This window comes from Argopecten irradians, chromosome 14 (genome assembly GCF_041381155.1).
Source record: "Argopecten irradians isolate NY chromosome 14, Ai_NY, whole genome shotgun sequence".
In the NCBI taxonomy this organism is placed as follows: Eukaryota; Metazoa; Mollusca; class Bivalvia; order Pectinida; family Pectinidae; genus Argopecten; species Argopecten irradians.
The window spans coordinates 20,873,799-20,897,337 of NC_091147.1; the positions used below are offsets into that span (position 1 = coordinate 20,873,799).

The window sequence follows — 23,539 nt, forward strand, 5'->3', positions numbered from 1 at the left end:
TTAATTAATAAATTTATAGTGTTTCCGTGCTCAAAGTCATTTTCCTAGCGATTTAATTTTGCTATTTACAGGTAACATGTTCTTATGTGAATCTTCGCTGTGATTTGTTTTAGCAAATTCCAATTAATATAATCACAAAATGTCTTTTTAAAATTTTTAACCATCCCAGACATTGTCAAACTCATGAATTCCATTTTGGAGTTAACTTTTACTTAAATTGCCAATTATATCTCTTACCTATCCTCTCTAACCTGTTTCAAGGCGTATGTTAACACAGAAAGAAGGATCAAACTTTGTATGGCATATCCGAATTCCTTATCAATATTACATATATACTAGTATGTATCTAACTCTTTGGTAGATATTGATAGCTTATGTTGTGCTGTACCTGTGTAATACCCCTATCAGAAAGATTACCAAAAATTTTACTTTGTACCATAGTACTATAAAGTATTTCTTTATCCAGATGTAAATGTAACAAATACTTTTGCTTTATATGCCCTTGTACTCTTTTTGATAGCTAGATCTCAGTAGAGAATTAAGGCAAGAGGAACAGATAATAGGGGCAGGTAGATGTTAACAAAGATATCATGATGCTACTGATGTTTGTCAGCATTTTTAGGTGCTCGGCCAATTCAAATTATAAGCTGCATTTTGAAGTTTAAAAATGTCAGAATAAAAAAAATGTGATGTAAAATATGATATTGGTTGAAAAGGGATGTGGCTTTATACCTACAATTTTTATTTCAATGTGGTCTTCTTGTGTTTTGGATCCTTACAGCCTAATACTCCTATAATTATTACAGTCAATTCATGTAGAATTATGGGATTAGTACACAATTGCTTTTCCTAGTGTTCCCAGATCAAGAGTCATCCATTGTGTGTTACTGTGGGGTATCACTATTAGTTTTGATAAAATACATAACAAGATAGTGTATGCAAAGTTTTTTTTTTTACATCCAATTTATCAGTCTGACTCGGAACAGTCCAAATAAGTTGTAACATCCTAGATTCAGAATATAGTCTAAAAAATCCTACTGTTTTATGTATTAGATATTACAAGGGGCACATAGACTCTCTCACATATATGGCTAAAGCCTAACTCGATTTGCCCTGTTCTACTTCTAGAATATAACTTCCAATCACTTTATTTGTAGCTCCTCTGCTTCTGGAAGCTCTTCCATCTATGAGTTGGAAGATTTTCTGAAAAGACTTCTCTTCTTAGAAGAGCATGTCAGATCGAGTTTGACTTGGGTATATTGGCAAAGATTGAGTTATTTTGGCCATTACAAGGCTTTAAGTGTTGTGTTTGTAGCAGTGTCAAAATTGACATTGAGCATTGATCTTTGACTTTCATTTTGAAGACAACTTGTACATGCTGCGTCTGCATGGTCATTTGTCTGATGGTCAACAGCTAGTGTACACATTGTGCTTTAGTCATCGAAAAGTCACACACAAAATTTCCACTGGTTGTGTAACGATATCATTACATTAACTTTACTCTTCGACTTAAAGAAAATGTTTAGAAACAATCCTAGTGTTGATAGGGTGTTTAAGCAATCAACACCTCAACCAAACCAGACTATTATCCCAGACCAAACTCATGTAGAGTCACAACAGCTGGAACACCTAGCTGTCAAACTAATATAGTTTTAATTAGATCCTTATAATTGGCTTGTTAAGAAAAGGAGAATTTGTAAAGCTGTTTAGGTTTTAATTAGGTATTATCAGTTGTAATTAGTGAAGTTCGTTATATAATTACCAGACTGACCCTCAGAGAGCTGCATGTCCAGTAATGGTTTCTCCTAATATGGTCGAGGTGTAACTGTGGAACATAATGTTCCCATGTGAGAATTTTCACGATTCTTGATTTTTAAAGAATCTGTTAAGAAAAGAAGATAGTTCTAATGAATCTGTTATGAGGAAAGATTAATATAAAACGACTGCAGGCAAAGAGTTTTAAACAGGTTGGGCTCCCAGTATTGTGATTTCGTTAGTTTGTTCATCACAACTACCAAGAAAAGGAGATGGACTCCTGCCATAGAATATTTTTAAAAGAAAGGATTTCTTATCAAATATTTTTAATTGGAAACAGTTTGAGGAATCATTTAGGTAACCCTGCAGGACAATATAATTATCTTGTGTGAATTAATTGTGAGATAGATTTGGAGAGAAGTCATGAGACACTATTTGTGCTGATCTTTCAACTGAGGGGACTATAGAAAAACTCACCCAGAAGAATTAGATTGGAAAAAATATATAAAATGTACCTGCCAGTCTCGATCAGCTGTATGTGTTTCATATGAACTTTGAATGATGACCTCTTGACTGGAATTTTGGATTTAGATGTCATGTCTTCCTCACTAAAGGAGGTAGGGATGTCTTTTAATGTGTCAAAGTAGGATTCTTAATATCATTTTATCAGTGATTCAACAAAACAGTAAGAGATGAATATTTGCTACATGTGTTGTTGTATAAGTACAACATGTAGCTTTATCGATAATTAAATCCATAAAATCAGTAGGAGGGGAGGTAACTCTTTGTTAGCTACTGCTAGATGAGGTTAAAAATGTCATAATTATAGTCTTACTACATGTACTTAGTATTATAAAAGCCATTTGGAAGAATTAACAGCATGTAAACAACTTAATATGAAAACAATATGTTTGTTTGCATTTTAATTTGTATATTTTTCTTTTGTTTGTGGAATTCATTTTAAAAGTACTGAAAAAGAACATCTTAATTAATTAATTAATTAATTAACTATCAGGAGTTAGTTTTATTTTAGGATACATTCAGGAGATATTGTCGGGGAGGCGTCATTATGCGTATTTTCAGTTCTTTTATGTCTTGTTCACATTGTGAATGCGTGGGTGAATCCGGAACTATAATCTAATTTTGGATTGTCTCCTAGCTGGCATTGATGACGCATTTACAAAAAATTATGATATCAACTGTTGTCATGATTTGTCACCCACATATAAAAGTACATGCAGCTATCAGCTGCTATCATTCTGAACTTTAAAAAAAAAACTTCAAAAAAAAAAAAAAAAACTAGCGTCAATTACACTTTTGATGCTGTGTCTGGTAGCTGATTATGGAAATCTATACAAAAATTTCATAAATTAAAAAAGTGCTTCTACAAATATACCCGGTACATTGAATTTCCCAAATGATAGCAATTGTTTACTAGTTATGGTGAAGTATAGCAGTATACAGTTACTGATGATTAACCCTCTAAACCTGTCTACTCAGTCAAACATTTCTGACTGTGGAATTGAATACCCTAAACCTCATTGTAATATAATTCAATTTTGGTTCCTCCACTATTGATTTTACAAAAGATAATGAAGGGTATGGAAATAGGCTTTTTGTGGAAGTGTGATATTTTAAAGTGAAATAGAAGAAACAAGGAACTCAAAACATCATTGTTGTCATGCTATAGTGAGTGTCGTTAACTGAGTTTGTTAGGTCTGTTAGCCTAGTTTCATGTAGAGTTCTGCTGTTGTCATGCTATAGTGAGTGTCATTAACTGAGTTTGTTTGGTCTATTAGCCTAGTTTCATGTATAGTTCTGCTGTTGTCATGCTATAGTGAGTGTCATTAACTGAGTTTGTTTGGTCTGTTAGCCTAGTTTCATGTAGAGTTCTGCTGTTGTCATGCTATAGTGAGTGTCATTAACTGAGTTTGTTTGGTCTATTAGCCTAGTTTCATGTATAGTTCTGCTGTTGTCATGCTATAGTGAGTGTCGTTAACTGAGTTTGTTTGGTCTATTAGCCTAGTTTCATGTAGAAGGAACTCAAAACATCATTGTTGTCATGCTATAGTGAGTGTCGTTAACTGAGTTTGTTAGGTCTGTTAGCCTAGTTTCATGTAGAGTTCTGCTGTTGTCATGCTATAGTGAGTGTCATTAACTGAGTTTGTTTGGTCTATTAGCCTAGTTTCATGTATAGTTCTGCTGTTGTCATGCTATAGTGAGTGTCGTTAACTGAGTTTGTTTGGTCTATTAGCCTAGTTTCATGTAGAGTTCTGCTGTTGTCATGCTATAGTGAGTGTCATTAACTGAGTTTGTTTGGTCTATTAGCCTAGTTTCATGTATAGTTCTGCTGTTGTCATGCTATAGTGAGTGTCGTTAACTGAGTTTGTTAGGTCTGTTAGCCTAGTTTCATGTAGAGTTCTGCTGTTGTCATGCTATAGTGAGTGTCGTTAACTGAGTTTGTTAGGTCTGTTAGCCTAGTTTCATGTAGAGTTCTGCACTTTAAAGGCAGTAAACTCAGTAAAATTCAAGTTTCATTTGATGCTCAGTGGATTAACAAATACATTACTGCATTGTGCTGCATTTGTGACGTCATGACTGTGGTGCCAGAGGAAATTTCCATCCCCAAGTTATAACGATTTAAACTTGTTTCCATCACATCCTATCACACAATGCCTTCATGTCCTGTCATTTCCTTCTCATAGCGACATTATGAATCAAGGTACCTTCAGCAGACCTTGGCAACCTTAATTGACCAATTAGCAGATGGAAACTATATGCATGCTCCCTGCTTTCATACATATTTGTACTAACATTTAATGTTGGAGCATGCAAAATGCAAAATCATATGTAGTACGCTGACAGTTTGACTGACAGCTGGCGAACTGTCATTTGTTTAAAAACATGATAAGACAATTTAAATAACTAATGTATTCGTACTTTTTGTATAAATTAATAGCCATTGTTTAATTGTTATGGGTCTCAATTAGCAATGTAAACAATAGTGTTTCATACAGATAAAGAATTTAACTAGTCATTGGTAAATTACACAGTAACATGTATTATACAGGTTTTATGGAGATACATTGTTAAGTATGCGACCATGTTCAAATTACCTGGAGAACAATCAGCTAATGGATGTTTACAGTTTTGTTGACCTTTAGATTCTACTGGATCAGTTACATGAACATGAAATCAATAAAGTTAAAAAAAAAATGTTGTTCTTTCTGGCTTGCTATGATGTTATTTATAGCCAAAGGTTAACGTTTTCTGCTTGCCTACTATATATAAAGAGGCAATACTGGAAAGCTAGCCTGGGAGACACATTTGAACTCCTATAATTCTAATACTGACACAGTTCAATAGGAGTAAATGAGTGATTAGGTCTGCCTGCTTCTCTCAAGGCGCTACCCTGAACCTTAATTCTGATGCTCAGATCTCAACTCCTTCATCGACCTATAGTCCTAACCTGTTGGGTTTGGTCCATTAATGTCTTGTGTTGGGTTCCAATTCATTGGTTGCATGGATAGGGAAGGTCCTGGTGCTATATCTATTTATATTAGGTCATATTCCACATAAGTTCTCTGTTTACAGTTACTACATGCTGATGGCCCATTGACAATTTATTTTACTATTTTATCAGTGATTTATCTATTTCTTGTCATATAAAGGGCTGTCATAAATGTTTTGGTATCCAATAGATTTTGGAAGAGTTTAATTTAATGATAAGTTTATGAAGCTAATTTCCTGATAATTATACTATAAACCGTGTAAACGAGTTCTGATGTGGTTGTCCTATGGCATAGTTTATTCTTATGGTGTAGTTCAAATTTATTGTTTCCTTTACTATAGCAGAATGGAAATAATGCCTCATTTCACTTTGATTGTATAGCTGTCGAACACTGTACTTTCACTTTCCTATTACTTAACATTGTCATGTAGTAATTACCATGGTTAACAATAGGGGGAGGTCATATGACTTTCTCCTGGTATAGTTACACATCATTAGACAGATTTTAAACTTGAATCAAAACTGGTACATGGACTATAAATCATTTAGCAAATTACCACCAAAATTACACAGTTTGTTAAAGTGGTTTGATCGCCAGATAAGGTTGTTGATTTAGGGGTACAGGTGTGTACGCTGACACACTAACGACAATTTTTTACCTGTCTATTCAGGTGCAAATGTCAGGGAGTATAAGGTATAGAACAGCGCTATTTTATTGTACATAAAATTGTCAAGGGAGTAAGGTGACCATAATCTATGGACCGCCTAGGTCAGTTTCTGTGTGTGGGATCTCAACGTTCTGTGTTTGTTTAGGACCAGGGATTTAACTAAAGTCAACTACCCAGTGGTGAATGTGTAATTTTACAGGTGTTTGTGATAGCAGCAACAAGTTGGATTTTGTTTGTGGCTAGGCATTTTCATTGATTCCAACAGGTAATTACGATATCGGATTAGAATTAATTAATCTATGTTTATAAAATCTTTTATATTTTGAAAAATTCAATATTCTTAACTCAGTTAACTGTGAAATTCCTTGATAATTGATATTTTGTTGATAAATTCAACAAAGTTTAAATACTCATACTTTATTTCAAACCAGACTTTAAGTATAATTATGCATAAAAAGTATAATTATGATAAGTAACTAATAAAATGAGGTTTAATAATATAATAGTTTGATAAATTATCAACCTGATGGCATGCATGCATTAAGAAATGGTGTTATATAGCAATATAGAAGATGATCAATGGGGGGAAAGGAGTAGTAGAAGCTTTTAAATTAGGTGCTGAGCAAAAAATAATGCTGCACATGACTTTGCATTTGTATTTGCACAAGCCATTATTGTGCACAAGCCATGCGCGATCGCTCAGTTTCTAGTATTTAGAAACTAAAGATTTCCATTGATTGGTTAAATTTTAATTTTAAGGAGTTCTTAAGTACCTGTCTGACAAAATTTTGTCTTTCCAAGTATGTGTCCTTAGATTGGTTAAGGCCATGCATACTCTTGTTTTGTTTGAACAAAACTCATGTGTTGGCATATAAAGCTATTATGCAATATTAATCAGCATGCTGTCAGTCTATTTGTCTCTCAGTCTGGAGCAGCCCACAAAGTTCTCTGAATGAAAAGATCTCGTACTGTGAGAAAGTACACACGACAAACCTCTGAATACAGATAGATATAAAATCATAGTATTGAATATCATGTGAAGTTGTATACACATAAATGTGTGAAGGATAAATCTACCCCGCAGTGTGACTCAGGCTTAGACCTATATAGGAATTACTGTAAAGTTATATAACAGCTGTCAGCCAGGGATGATTCACAAGGTCCCAGACACCATTCACAGCCAGTTTACACTTTCTTGCTTCATGAATAATTTCTCGGGTAAAATTTCACTTCAGTGTTTGATATTGGGTATAAAGGGGAATATATAATCGAGTCAGTATGTTTTAAAGTTGCATTTTAGTAACACATGGTGAAAGTATAGTGTGTCGATGCATGGGATCGAACCCACCACCCAGACTCAATGGTCCACCACTATCAGAAAAAGGGAAATTTCCCCTAACCCTGTAGTAAGCCATGTTTGCTAATGGAACTCCTTTGCCCCTTTCCTCCCCACTTCCAGCCTCCTGTCTCCATGCCACAATTGCTTCATCATCTGCCATTCATTATCAAGCTTGCTTTAGTGTATATCAGCATGATATCTGTGGGTGATGTGATATTAGGAGGCTGTGGGATGTTTGTTTCAGAGATGTGTCTCCTTGTGATAGCATGGTTCTACTATAGTCCACTATATATTGTGTTACCTCATGAATCACTGAAGAATCAGATTGACAATGAATGATGATGTCCAATAACACTCATCATTGGTAGGAGAACAGTCCACTATATATTGTGTTACCTCATTACATATTTACTCTGCATTGAGGTTGCAAAAAAACAGGTTTCTAACCAAGTGTTGTTATATTCCGTGTCAATCTGAAATCCAAGATGGCCACTGCAGTTCCCATCTTGTAAGTTTTTTGTCTTTTTGAGCTGTATTGTGTAATGCAGGTTTAGTAAACTTAAAACATATGTTAATGGTACAGAGATAACCCAGTGTCTGCAGAAATGTGTATTCTGCGTCAAGGATACACATGTAAATATATCTCCCAGAAGTTCCTTAAGTTCTACAGATCTTTATCAAATGATACTCTTAATGGGTGTTCTGATTGATAGATTTAGCTTTGTCTACAGAAAAAAATATGTAATGGGGCGGGGGTACCTGTCAGTTTGATTACAGATTCTGTTAAAATGTGCCTAGATCCTAGTCGTATTGATGATGCAGGATCGTAGAGATAGCTGTTTATTACATCTGATGGATTTAAACTTTGTTGTAGTACAATGCTGTACATTAAAGGTTTGTTCCAGACATAAGGGTATCATTTACATAAAAAGGTTCAGTAGTCTTAACATTTATAAAAAAAAATATGCAGGTTAAAACTGCCTTAACTGGCAAATGTTTACAGCACACAGAACTGTAAACATCAAGACTGGCCTTGGAAAAAAAGTGAAGCCCAGTTGTAAAGTAATTAAAATGTTTTGTTAATAGGTTAATATCTATGAATACCGTTAACATACTAGTTTTAGTGGTGGTTTTATTTTAGCAGTTTTTGCCCTCTCCTTGAAGCTCTAATTCATGTGCAGTACTAAATTTTTTAAAAGGATATCTCTGGTAATTTGAACCATTGAATTGTCCTAATTTATATCTGCACTAATAAATCCTATAATTTTCATTTATGTACTAAAATGTGACAGATGCTAACAGTTTTCGTAAAATATTGCCTCTACTTGCTTTGAATAAGCAAGGAGAGGGTAAAAAAATAAACAGTTTATTCAGATTATTTCCATTTTGTCCTGGTAATTACAGCCTGTTGAGTTTTAGGTCAGTTGGTTGATTGACCCTAAACTGCTTTTGTGTGGACATTTCATTGTATGTAAAGTCATTATGTAAGCCGATCTTTTTGCTGACAAAATGGTCCCATTAGATATTGCTCTAAGGTGTCTTATTTATAAAGCTGAAAGCATCATTTAAAAAAGCTGACCTCAATACTGTGGTCAATCTGAAATATGAGAATATAAAGGTCTTACAAATGACCAAATTAGTATCTTTTCAGATTTCTCAGCCTTATTTGAACACCTCTATTCACAGCCTGTACAATTTAAGCATGGTTTTCTTGGGAAATATTTATTTAACTGGGAGGTGAATAAGTCAACAACCCAAGTTTTTGATACTTAGGATTGATTTAAAACTTGGGTTAAATGCTAGCTATGATCCTCAGACAATGTGTGAAATGATTAACCTATTAGACAGTAAATTTATCACCAAATAAGAAATTAGAATGGTTTGATGCACTCCATTTAATGGTTTTACAATATATGAAGTAAAATGTATATATAAATAGTACATTATGTCTATGAGTAAAATGTGATAGTGTAATTCATTCATTTGACGGCCACCAGACCCTAAGTTTTTCTTATACTAGATTATCTCCCCCTAGCTTGAAATTTAGATTCAGGCATGTGATGTAGTCAGACAAGTCACAGCAAATTTTAGTGATGTTTTTGATATTCTAGGGACATGTGTCCATGCAATTTAAATATTGAGTAAACTATTGATCATTATGTTTGATCGGGTGAACAAGAGATTTGAAATGATCTAGTATCTTCCAACTGCATGTAGTGATTTTAAGAACATATAGAGAAGTCGTGTCCACGCACTAGAAACTGTCACTGAGTTTGAATAGAAGCTACTTTATCCTTTAAGTATGGTCACTTGTCAGATTAAATGAATCTCGAGTGGTGTATGAAGTGGTGTAGAGTTAGATAGCTATAAGTGTATCCTGTGTTCTCCACCAACACCTCATGGAGAAGATATGTGTACTTATAGTCCACCAACACCCCCTCATGTCTCCTACACTAAACACTTATGTAATTATAAACTACTCTAATGTTTGTCAACCTAACATGTTCATGTGTATACTTTACCAAAATTTATTTAAAATTTTTTTTGTCAAATATCTTATCGCCATGACAAGTAAAAACAACCTCATTAGTTTCCATATAAAAAGTGATATTTGGTAAGCAACATATTGATCATGACGATTATTTCCCCATTTTCCATTTCCCTGTTAAAGCTGAGTGTGCTGTCAATGTAAACATAGGGGTGGTTTAAACTGGCCCACTGGACTGTTAAAGATGTTGATCTATAAGTCAGGGCTGTAATCAGGGTGTTAGCTAGAGTATGATCCCATGATTGAGGGGATTAACTTGTGTATAGCTATTGTAAACAAACATTAAGCTGACCACATGTACGACTTAAACACCCATAGCCTTATATAGGGTTAAAGTGACCAGCAATGACATTGAAGCTGACCACTGGCTATTTCTAGTTCCATGCTATGATGGTGAGTAGTTTTATAAACAAATAATTTAAAAGCAAGTTTGATTTGTTTTACAAAACTTTGAAAGTTATATCCTCTAGGTTAAATGGCCTGCTGTAGATTTGCCACTGTGCCATATAGATCATCATATTAGTATTTGAAATTTGTTATGATCAACTGGCATAGTCTTTTGGATTGAGAATTATTCATGGTCATTTCTGATTGTATCACTAGGTCTTAGGGATGCATTGAAGCTTACATGCACAGCTATACCTATATTGCTGACCCCCTCCCCCCTCCCCCACCCCATCCCTCCCCCATCCCTCCCCCATACAGGTGGAGAGCTATAATTTCAGTTAGGAGTTGATTAGTAACTCACCAGTAAAAGTTCCTTTATTTCAACCATTTATTTAATTCTCAGAAAAAACTCATTTGTACTATTTTTTCGCATCTAAATCAAAAATACTTTAATGTATTTTTTTTTTAAACATTAAATCATGACTATTACTGTTTTGTCGGATTCCATATTCCAATATGCAAATTGATTATCATATACCTAGCCCACACCTATCAGCATCCTGTACATTCTATGACTGATGTAATGATCAAATTCAAATCACCCCTGAAAATTCATAGTGAACTGTTCCAGCTTTTGAACTGAGAAAGTTCATAAGTGTCTTTAGGGGTGAATGAGTTTAAGAAATAAAGGCATTGAGCTGATGTAAATATATGTTTCTTAAAGATACCCTTTATAGTAGGTTACTGAAAAAAGTGTGTCACATAAAACAACAGGTATATTATAGGTGTGCACTAGCTGTAACGTCTCTGTGATCCATAAATTTGTGACATAATTACATTTCAAGTAACATCAAGTACAGTGTTGATAGTCCCTAGGGGAGGGTGTAACATAAAATATTAGTACATTGTTTTATATATAGTTCCCGAGGGAGTTGGTGTACATAGTGTTACGACATGTCGCTGGTAACGTATTGATTGTCCTCATCTGCCCCATATTTCACATTTGGGGACACCAAAGGCTTGAATTGGATACAGTGAGCCCATACATTTGCTGTAGAATATATGATATTAAACAGTGTTTCTAAAAATCAATTGATAAAACATTGGAAAATTTTATTCAGATTTGAACATTCTCCAATACTTAGCTGGTCTATAAAGATGAAATTTAGTCCTGAAATTAGGTTTAAAAATGTCTAAAATCAAGCAAAATCAGTTTCAATCATGCATTCCATGGTCAATACCTACCGTATTCGACCCAATAAGTACCCGTGTCCCTATATTAAGCATCCCTCCCCGTTTTTGAGGCCTCAATTTCAATTGCCTAGTCTTAAATTAAGGTCAAAATTACACAAAACTATATTGATTTGCAAGAATTTTGTCTTATCAGCATCTTTTCATTTTTTTCAAATTTTTAACTGCCCTGGTCGCTTATTATGTCGAATACAGTAAATGAAAATTCTATTTGATCATGAAACCTTAGGATTCTTTTTTTCAATCGCTATTTTATACTGCCAAAAGAATTCTTAGAAATTGCAATCACAGAAATAGATAGGAATTCTTGTTCTGTTCAACAATTACATTTTGTTTGATCAGAAGATTTTTTTATTGATTTAATCTTGACACACAGTGTGCGTTGATAAGAGGAAATACAAGTTGGATAGATGTCTTGTAATTTAAGCTGAGTCGGCAGTAATGTCTGAAAGAGGAGGTTGTGGCGACAGGCCGTCTCAAGATAGGACGTCAATACTAGAAACCTATAACGTACATGGAGCACTAAATAATTTGATAACAATTCTGAATCATTGACATTATCGCATGTTGTGTGAAAATCTAAACATAAATCTGTTTTAATATATATGGAATATTCCACAAAATTCATTATGGAATTGTTTTTTTAGTACATCCAGTACATTGAGTGAAAACACTAAATGACGCAGTGAATGATTTGCAAAAAAAATCATTTTGCAATATATTAAGTTATTTTGGACTGACCCAGATATTCTGAAATCAGAATGAGCATATAGTGGTTAAATATTGAGGTGTCTGACATATATTATTTTGACTATAGAATTTGTAATGTGTCTGTTACAATTCCTGAGCGGACATTGAACAAACGTTCGTTTGTGGGCACAAGGCATGGCTAGATACTGCATAGCGATCGGTCAATTTGTTAGTGTCACCAAACACATTTTATCTGGCTTTCATTAGGTTTTAGATCATATACGGTATACATATTTGGTGTAATATTGTTTTATTGATCACTTTCCAAGGTCAACCCTCAAGGTCACTTGTCTATACATTGGTTTAGTTCTATTAGCCTTTATGTATCCATTCCTCATCTGTAGGGTATTTCTGTCTTCTACTGAGACAGGTTACAAAACATCGATACAGACTTCCGTTTCCTTATAGCTTGTTTGATCCACAATTTTATCGACGTAATTTAGGGTTAAATCGAAAAGTCAATTGCCGAAGAGAGATACAATTAGACGCACTGATTTTGGATATCGGTAGGATTACAGCATCAATACACACAGTAATTATAGAGCGTACAGTAACCTGGGATTTTATTCCTGTCACGCCTGAAGTAAATGTCAAATCTATTACCAGATAGAGTATCAATGGAGATTCACAGAGAAGTGATATTTTAAGCATCCCAGTAAATGGTAATAGTAAAAGTGGAAAAAACTGTAACTAATACATGTTTCAAATAAATTAAAATAGTGTTCAGGTTGAATTCATAAACTGATAATGTTACATGTGTCTTCATGCTTGGTTCTTTTCAAGTATAATTCAGTGAGGTTACAGTTTATAATGTAGTTACATATGGCTATAACTATCACAAGGAGACACTTTATATTGTAGTTACAGATGACTATAACTATCACAAGAGACACATTATAATGTAGTTACATATGGCTATAACTATCACAAGGAGACACTTTATATTGTAGTTACAGATGACTATAACTATCACAAGGAGACACTTTATATTGTAGTTACAGATGACTATAACTATCACAAGGAGACATATTACCAATATATATCACTGGGGTCACTCAAATCACACATTTACCAGCCTATTAAATTAACAGCCAGAGTCATTTAAGAACAAGCCAGGTTTAGGAAGTGGAGGAAAACTTGAATATCCTTAGAAAAAAAATCATTGACTAGTGTTTATGCATTACTTAGCCATTGCCTCAGATGGGATTCAAACCTTTGACCCAAAGGTGGAGGGCTTGTGGTAATATATTGAGAGAATATAATCGTTATCACTCAGCCACTGTGGTCCCCTTTAGGAGGTCGCAGTCCTGAAATGACTTTGATTGTTGGTGAGACATTAAATGGAGGATATAAAGGTGAAGCTGAAACCTTTGTGTATACAAATTAACAAAATCAGGTTTTATTGTAGCGCAGTTTTAAATAGAAGGTGACAGTGTAGTACCATTTTCTAGAGATATCCTTTTAGTACTAAGCAGAACAGGCTTCTGTCATCCTAAACACAGGAGCTGATCAATATCTTCCCTGGCCCCAGGAGAGGACGTGTCAAATGTCAAACCTGGGCATTGTAACACTGATGGTGTCTAAAGAAAGCATGTACATTTCTGGGGCTACATCAGCTGACATGCCAAATTTCTTGTTGGTCTTCCTAAAGAAAACATGTAAAACGTCAGCCCATACATGTTTGCATCTAGAACTCTTCTGGTCTTACTAGGCCATTGTGTACCCACACTCTGGGCCTAGGCCAGATAAACATGTACCCTGTCAGCTAACCCATTCAGGATCTTCATAAACAAAAATTACACCAAGAGAATCATCGGCTAATTAAGTATTTGTTGGCACTTTTAAGGTTTGTGTTCTTGGAGACATTGATTGGCTATATCCAGGTTCAGGACCTGAGGAAGGTGAGCGTGTACCCTATCAGGGCCTACTGTATTGTTCTTGGAGTTGGTTGTACCCTATCAGGGCCTACTGTATCTTCAGTTGGTGTACCCTATCAGGGCATACTGTATCTTCAGTTTGTGCCCTATCAGGGCCTACTGTATCTTCAGTTTGTGCCCTATCAGGGCCTACTGTATCTTCAGTTGAAGCTGAAGCTTTCATTGTTATTGATGGCAATCTGATAAAGCTTCATTTTAATATACATTGACTTCAAAGGGCACATATGATGTCAAAATGGCCTAGCTTGTAGGTGGTTAGACATCCCGATACAGATTGTATCTAAAATAATGAACAGATCAGTGTGCAATATTTTATGAAAACTGTTCAATGTAGCGGGTTACTTTTGATGGCTTAATCATGTGTTACCTTTTGAAGCTACAGTAGAGGAATGTTTTTGTGTCGCCAACTGTTTTTTCACCAGACTGAGCGACTATTGTGTGAGTATTTGATAGATGCCTATGGCCTTGACCGATTCCCACTACAGAGCTGAAACAGGCTTTTGGAGCCAACGATTTGATTTGCTTCCAGTTTGAGTGTGACAGGTGTAATCTAAAATTCGTACAAACCACCGGATCGAAAGTCTCAAGAAGTTGAGGCAATTGATTCTGAAGCATGGTTTCGCCTGTTTTAGAATCTGAACATTTGCTATTGAGTAGTTCACCGACTCATTGTAAAGCAGCTCGGGCTTGATATGAATGTCTAAAGTGAGAAAAAACGAAGAAGATACTGCTAAAGAAACGGGAGTTGTATGTGGATCATATGTGGTCATGAATTTGAATAAGAAGACAAACTGTAGAGTTAATATCCAGCAACAATATCCAGCCAGTTGAAAAGCAGTCTGAAGAGCTAAATGTGATAAGTTTTCTGTGGTGTCATGGATTTTGTGGGACCAACCAATATGTGTTTGGATAATTACCAAGGTCACAATGATTGTAATCATATCAAGTCTGGGTCAAATGGTCAAGGTCAAAGTATTCATGTTGTTTAAGAGTTATTGCAAGTTATATTTATAAATTCACGCTTTTTTCTTCTAAATTATCTCCTTACTTTGAAATTATGATATATATCCTTGGGATCCTCTCTCAAATATCTTACCTGCCTGGTTATAGCTAAGGATATGACATGTACGCATGTTTGATCTGTCATCAAATGATGAACCAGTAGGTACAATCTAGCAGTCGACCATCAGTTTAACTTGTATGGTTATTCTTGACGTTTTGGTATAGTGATACAAATGATCTATATCTGTAAACAATAAATATAGAGATATAATATGAAAATAAAAAAAATATCTAAAACAAACTCAGCCACTTTGCTGATGATTCCATGTGAAGATAACCATACAGCATTAGTAGTATTATGTGTAGCATATGAGTGAGTAGATCTCTAATGAAATAAAAGCATATCTGAATAATGTATAAGGCTGACATAATTACTAATTGGTTGGGTTTATAGTACAAAAATTACCATCCAGCTATCAAAATCAATGTTGACATTCAAAAGTTGCAGAGAAAAATGCGAAATGAGTTTGGATGTAAATGAGATTTTTTGCAATTAAATGATATTTACGATACTCACACAATCCTCTTAGAGGATTAAAACGTGATGGGTTGTGTCGTTGGATGGCGTTTATAGATGGACGGGGAACTATCTACTATAGGACTGTCAGTGTTAAAACATAATGGCTTTTCCATTCATGCTGCCCTGACACATTATAAACAGTATTGGCATGCCAGCAGGTTGATAATTATCCTCAAAATAAAGAAAATGAAATTATAGATTGGTAATTTAGTGAGTGTGACTTCGTACGTTATAACAGGGAAGGCGCGTGCACTAACCGTAATTAGCGGGAAATGCCTGAACAGGAACACATGTTAGCTGGAGGTTTTTGGAGCATTTGTATAATGTGACCTATAATGACAATTTTGTATGCTGGAGTCGAGAATTCCGTGGGAAATGCCAGCGTTGGATTTTGGAATATGAATAGTGACAATACCGATGATGTTGAGCCGCTAGACTTGGATTTCTCCGACAGGGATTTTAGTGTTTTAAGCTTCAGTCCCCAAACGAACGGCTCAGGGATCTGTCGGCCCACCTCTTGGATTGACAATACTGCATCTTCCTCAGTGGTAGGGATTTATTTTATATTGTGTAATGGAATTTTTTTAATTTTGTTGACAAATGTAGAAAATTTCTTTCTTTTTTCCACCCACACATATTGGATGCATTATGGTCATTTTAGTATATGTGCAATATTTAACTGTTTAATCTGTATTTGATTAAATCATTGGTAACTGCTAATTGCTGCATTTCTAAATGAGTAACAGTCAATGATGTTTTGTGACCTGTTCTAAAATCATAAGAATAATTTCACACTCACATGTTGATAAAGTTGTCATGAAATACTAATGCACAACTGTGCAATATGATGTTTTATCACTTCATATGGTGAAGTTTATAATTATTGTAAACATTAACATATGATTTGATATATGATCTGATACAAATCTGTATTTAAAAACTGTAACTATAAATCTACAAACAAAAAAGACTATTTTTATACCAGAAATCATAAAGAAGACCCTATAGTCAAACAAACCTCCAAAGTTTGCTGAGACAAAACAATTTTTGAGATATTGATATATTTGTATAATTTTCGCAATTGACAACAAACAGTATTTTTGCGGACCATAATTTTTGCGATTTGATCTAAAAATTAAAAATCATATATAAGCAAATTTTCGCTCTATGGATTTTTTAAAAGCAGATATCATACAACCATTTCTCATTATTTCGCGGATCAAATTTTGGCGATCAAAGCATTGTGCCACGAAATCGGGAAAATATTATCCCCACGAAAATAACTGGCTTTAGAGTAATATACATATTAAAAAAATATTAATATTTTCATAAAATGACTTTTATTCTTCTTTCAAATCTACTGATCCTGGTAACATCAAGTTTGGACATATTACTTACATTGTACCAGTAAAATAATGTAATATGTGTTGCTCTTCTGAGATTATCCCAACTGAAACATGAACCGTATGTAATTATATTTTGTTACTTTTGACTCGCCCTGAGAAGTTGGAGCTATAAATCAAGACAGTGTGTAACAGTTCATCAATAGTGTCTCTCACTATAAATCAAGACAGTGTGTAACAGTTCATCAATAGTCTCTCACATAATCCTTTTTAACTGCCAAGTTGGTTTAGTAATCGCCATGATCTAGAGATAATACCATTATAATGTTGTTTAAACTATTGAAGACTGAAACATTTCCAATCGCCAATGGTCATACTACTATTGACCTTTCAGATATTTGATAAAGATTACCAGTGTAATAGTCTCAAAACCAGTATTGTATTTTTACTAGGGAGATGATGCGGTTGAAATCATATTCTACATTAGATTAATCAAACTGGTGTCAATGTTTAGGAGTAGGTATGTTGACTTCTAAGAGAGGGGTTTTGTACACCTGTGGACATTCAAAATCAATGTAAAGGGCAGTTGCTAGCTTAGGTATTTAAAGATTGTAGACTTGTGATTTTTCTCCGGGTACTCTGGCTTTCCTCCATCTCCTCCAAACCTTGCATATTCTTTAATTACCCTGACTAATTATAAAACTAATATAAGAAAGTTAAACAACATCAACGCAAATCTACAACTAGCGTATGAAGGTTGCAGCACGGAAGCTGACAGACTCTTGACTTACAACTTAATTTTATCAAACTGTACACATCATTACCATTTATTCTGTTGTGATTACCGAAGGAGTACCTAAAATTCTAATTTGATCACATATTCAGTATCATAATGTGAATATAATTATTAATATATGTATTTTCCTGTGAATATATTATACCTTACATAAGTATTTTCCTGTGAATATAATATACCTTACATTGTATCTGTGATAAGGCCAATGTAAGGGAGATAACTCACCCAAACCTGATGATCCCTACTTATACAAGAGTACTTTGAAGTATTACTCGATGTATAAAGTGAATATAAATTCATTGAATGTATAAATGATTAAACATCTGCAACTTAACATCTTCTGATGTTAGAAAGATTCTGATTGGATAATCTGATGCTATAACGAAGTAGCATTTGTACTCCGATATGTACAGTAAATTTGACCCCCAGAAGATATATTAATCATGCCCACACAGAAGCCTTTCTTAATTAATGTTTCCTTATAAAGTCATCACTAAACTTCTAGAGCAGAACAATCCATTAATTAGTCTTCCTCAAACTACCCAGGAGACATAAGTTATCTGCTCTCATCAGATGATATTCTAGGACTTGCTCCACCCCTGTTTTATAAATTGTCCCGGAGAGACAAACATTTCTGCATCCTTACTCTTATATGGAATGCACTCCAGATCAATAAGGAGCCAAACTGCATGAATATACAATAGACAGTGGGTGGCGAGAGGTTTGATTTACGTGGGAGTTTGTTTAGTAATTGATATAACCATCTTCTGTATGTGTGGTGGGCTGTCAGTACTTATATATATATAGGTAATGCAGCAGGTGAAATATGCAAGAATCATTTAACTATTTTTTCACCTCAGCAAAGAGAAAAGGCTTCAATTTCTTGAAACAAAAGTGCCGACTTAAGTCAAAACTTCTGAGAAATCATGGCCTGGAATTGATGTAAATTCTGTATTGCTGGATTGGAAGGCAAGGGATATTATACAAATAAGTTGACTATGCCCTTTTTAAAGGTCAAAAATATCCAAGGATATTTATTAACTGTTTTATCAATAAAGAATTGTAGATTAGATTGTGGTTCCAAGTACTACACACTGGAATGAATAAGTTTGTATATTAGGCCTTGAATATAGGATTGTGCAAATTAATAACCTTGACCTATCAATCAATGTCAGATAACAGTGTAATTACTAAAAATAGAAACTAAAAAACTGATTAAAAGACTGGAAATTGAAATACCATACAGGACCATTGGACCTCTATCTTGTTTTTATGAGCATTGACTGTTATATATGACAAAGGTTTAATGGCTGAAAATTCGCTTCAAAATTATATTCCTGAGTTACATACATTAGTACAAGGTTCTTACTGACAATTGTGCATTCATTTTTAGCTCACCTGTGGAAGGGGAAAAGAACTTAAATTTTGGCTCTGACTCCCTGGGAGCAGGAAGGGCGGGGTCCAATAGGGATAATAGAGGTATTAAATTCTATAAAACGCTACTTGTCCTAGAATTCCGCATGGATTGCAACCAAATTTGGCCAAAAACATCCTTAGGGGAAGGGGAACAAAACTTGTATACATTTTTGCTCTGACACCCCGGGGCAAAAGGGGTGAGGCCCAATAGGGGAATATGAGGTAAATCCTATAAATCGCTACTTGTCCTAGAGTTCTGCATGGATTGTAACCAAATTTGACCACAAACATCCTTTGGAGAGGGTGAACAGAACTTGTATAAATTTTGGCTCTGACCCCTCGGGGGCAGGAGGGGCGGGGCCCAATAGGGGAAATAGAGGTAAATCCTCTAAATTGCTACTCGTCCTCGAGTTCTGCATGGATTGTAACCAAATTTTGGCCACAAACATCCTTTGGGGAAGGGAAACAGAACTTGTATAAATTTTGGCTCTGACCCCCCTGGGGGCAGGAGGGGCGGGCCCAATAGGGGAATTTGAAGTAAATATTTAAATTTCTTCAGAAAATAAACAATGATCCTGTATTCAGAACATTACTTGGCATTACAAATAGGTGAGCGATACAGGCCCTCTTGGCCTCTTGATTTGTTTGGCCTCTCAAAATTATTCAGAAATTTGTATCTTATGAAAATAAAGTGATTTAAAAGTTGGTACTTAGATATCATATTGCCACTGAATACTGAAATCCCATTGGATGAATATGTATTACTGTCAGGCCTTGTTTAGATATAAACCTATCCTGGAAATCACAATAAATTCACCTATGATCAACTAAAGGTCGTTAGGTACATGTTACCTTGCAGTCTGTACTACTCCATCATTTAGTAATAGTAAAATTGACAACTCCTTCATCCTCGTGTGCCGTAAATGAATAAATATTGATTCTTAGGTTCTAGAAGATTTACCTCACTCTACCCATTAAGATCTTGATATAAAACGATTGTTTTGTCACAGTGTGAAGTGTGTTCCTTGTGTTGGTACAAAGTCTGTTGGCAGCTAGGCCATTCACCTTAGGATATCTATAGTCAGGATTCCTGCTGGTGAACTTCTAACACTTTGATCCCTCATTGTCTACTTGAATCTATGTACTTAATGACCTGGTATATAGTATGCATTTACTAAATTGATAATGACATAACTAATGCCACCACCATGAACTGTTGGAGGGAATCTGTTCATCAGGTCCATCTTGTTATATCTCAGCCTGTCTCCGTTTTAGATGGAGGTAGTTGAAATTACATTACGTTTTAGAGACATTTTGGTGGTGGGGGGGGGGGGGGTGTTTCCCATCAAATATAGATGATGACAACCATGACTCCAGGCTACAGACTGAAAACTTATACTGTGTAATAACTGATCAGGAAATATATGTCCCATCTATCTAGAATTTGGTATCGAAACATGGTATGTAACATCTACCAACAACCCCAGCCCTTGTCTTATTTACTGAGTTTCTTTAAAAAACTTTCTGCTTTGAATTTTGATACTTTTCACAGGAATAAAAAAACATATATTCCTTTGGTATGGTTCTGTAGTGTACATTAATGCAGGGGAGGATTGACTAGGTAGCTCAATCCGTAGACTGCTGCATCTGACTAGTGTTTGGAGGTCCTAGGTTCGAGCAGCGATCTGACTTACAATTTTTCTGTTTTCCTGTTACAGTATGCTAACACTAAACAAAGTAGACAATAGTTTCACACTATCACAAAGAGACACAATTTATATACTATATGTCTCCAAAACCTATAAAATCACTCATATATCCGTGTATCATGCATTCTGGAGCGGGATGCCATTGATCGACCTTATAGCAATTGACATGAAACATGAAACCAATACTACAAAAAATGAAACAATACATTACCAAAACGTTTGAACTATAACAACCATGCAACCTATTGGTTCTTGTTTATTATGTACAAATATTGATTTTCAAGCTTCCCGAGATTTGTTTAATTGCAGTAATGTACCAAGAGGATTATTTTTGCAGTAAATGCTATGGTAATAGTTGATGCCTGGCTCCGTCAGCGTTGTAGTTGATGTAATACTGCTGATGTTGCAGCCAATATATTATGTCTGATGGGGTCTGCACAGTCTGTATCAGTTACACTCATCCATGGACCAACCTTATACAGGATATGATATGTGAATACCTAAAACGTTTTGTCTGGTTTGTTATTCATTAGTCACCGATTGTTGACTTAGCATTGTTGATTGATGTTTCAGTCTTGTACGCTGTATATTGATTCCTTTAAGATAGCTGCAGCATGCAGACAACCAATATTTAGATAAATAGAAAATGCCGCTACATTTGTTTGCTCAAATTATTTATTGCATATCAGGGTTTTGTTCAAAAGGGGGGGCTCTTTTACCTTATTTGGGTTCAAATTAATGAACTGTTAACCAAATTTCAACACGGTAAAGTAATTCTTCTTTTTTTAAATGATATAAGCATGGAAAGTTGTCTATCATCACCCTCAGAAAAATGGTTCTGGTTCTACTATCTCAACTTCTACACTTTAAGTTATTGAATTTATTGAAAATATGGTTACGATTTAAAATGTCTAAGAAGATGTAAAAAAAAAAAAAAAAGAGAGAAAAAAACAAACTATTTCAGTCAGCTGAATGAGAAATCAATTCCTTAAATTTCCCAAAGATTGCTGGTAAAAAAATTGAAATTGATGAATAAATCACTTGGCCGTGCCATTAAAATACAATGCATCCTGCATGCAATTACATCCTTGTGGATCTGCAACAAATCCATATTCATTCAAGCCCAGCATCCCGATCCGATCTGTCCCAATTATGGGCATCTGCTTCATGTGTGCTCTTGTTATTTCAGTCACAGCGAAATGACCGTGAGGAGATCCGCCGAAAGCTGGCCATGGGGGGCTTGGAAGAGGACTATTACGGTGGCGAGAGATCGTATAAAAAGCCAAACCTCTCCAAAAGACTACAGAGTGGTATGAACCTACAGATCTGTTTTATGAATGAATCTCCGGGAGAAGAGCCCGACCCGATTAAGTCTTCACCGCAAAAATCGGACCTCCTACAGGAGGAAAAGGTCAGTATACGAAAGCAACTTAATACTATCACTTAGGAAATATCCCCAATACATGACTTACATTTATCACTCAGGAAAAGGTCCCCAGCAGAAACCCAGCACAAACCCCAGCACTAACTATATTAGAATAGTGAATAAAGTGTTGTATAATTGTATTTATCTGCTGGCACCGATTTCTGGAAACAAAGGCTTTAATTATCACTATTATTTACTCTGCTGAGTAAATATTTCCAAAACTGAAAGATGATGAAAGTTCTTTCCAACTACATTGTACTACTTGTATTGTGTTGTATATTTATAGAGTTATTGCCCTTTATGCACTGTCAAACTTGCTGTGTACAAACCTGTAGATAATAGTTATCCCTATCCCAAAACACATAGTTACACACAGTGCACCACAGCCAATTAAATAAGTATACAGTTTTAAGGCTTGGTATGGGGGGAAAATCCCAAAGATATCGGGGTAGAGCCCCCTTCTCAGGTTTCATAGTAGGGCTCCCCTCTCAGGTATTGATCGGGGTAAGGCCCACCTCTCAGGTATTGATCGGGGTAGGGCCCCACTATCAGGTATTGGGTAGGGCCCTATCACGTAGGGCCCCCCTCTCAGTTATCTGGGTGGGGCCCCCCTCTCAGGTATCTGGGTGGGCCCCCCCCTCTCAGGTATCTGAGTGGGGCCCCCCTCTCAGGTGTCAGGATAGGGCCCTCACATGTATCAGGTAGGGTCCTTACAGGTATCAGGGTAGGGCCCCCCTCACAGGTATCAGGGTAGGGCCCTCACAGGTATCAGGGTAGGGCCCTCTCGGGTATCCGGGTAGGGTCTTGTGGCTGACTCCCTAAGTGCACCATTAGCCACCTACCCCATTATAGACCTTCTTATCTTGTCCATACTCAATAGCCCCTGATCAATATATACCAGTGTCTAGTAAGCTAGCCAGTAGTCTGCCGTGCCTGATATTTCTTCCTCACTTGTTTGGAGAAGAGCGGCCGTGAAAGCTGTCGACATGCTTCGAGGTCTTATATCATGGTCTGATTTGTGTGTGTTAATTATTCATTTTTAATAAGCGGATATTCCTCATGGAATACTGACATGGTGTAGGCTGTGGGTGTATCAGTTCTAGAGGTGGTTCAACTCTTAT

The 23,539-nt window shown here is 35.5% G+C and overlaps 1 protein-coding gene across 1 annotated transcript in view; it reads left to right on the forward strand.

Annotated features, from left to right (window-relative positions):
* LOC138308344 (IQCJ-SCHIP1 readthrough transcript protein-like) overlaps positions 1 to 23,539 on the forward strand; it is a 103,054-nt gene that overhangs the window by 60,030 nt on the left and 19,485 nt on the right. Inside the window, 1 exon segment of the mRNA XM_069249337.1 lies at positions 22,182 to 22,403. Within this exon segment, the coding sequence (XP_069105438.1) occupies positions 22,182 to 22,403 (222 nt within the window).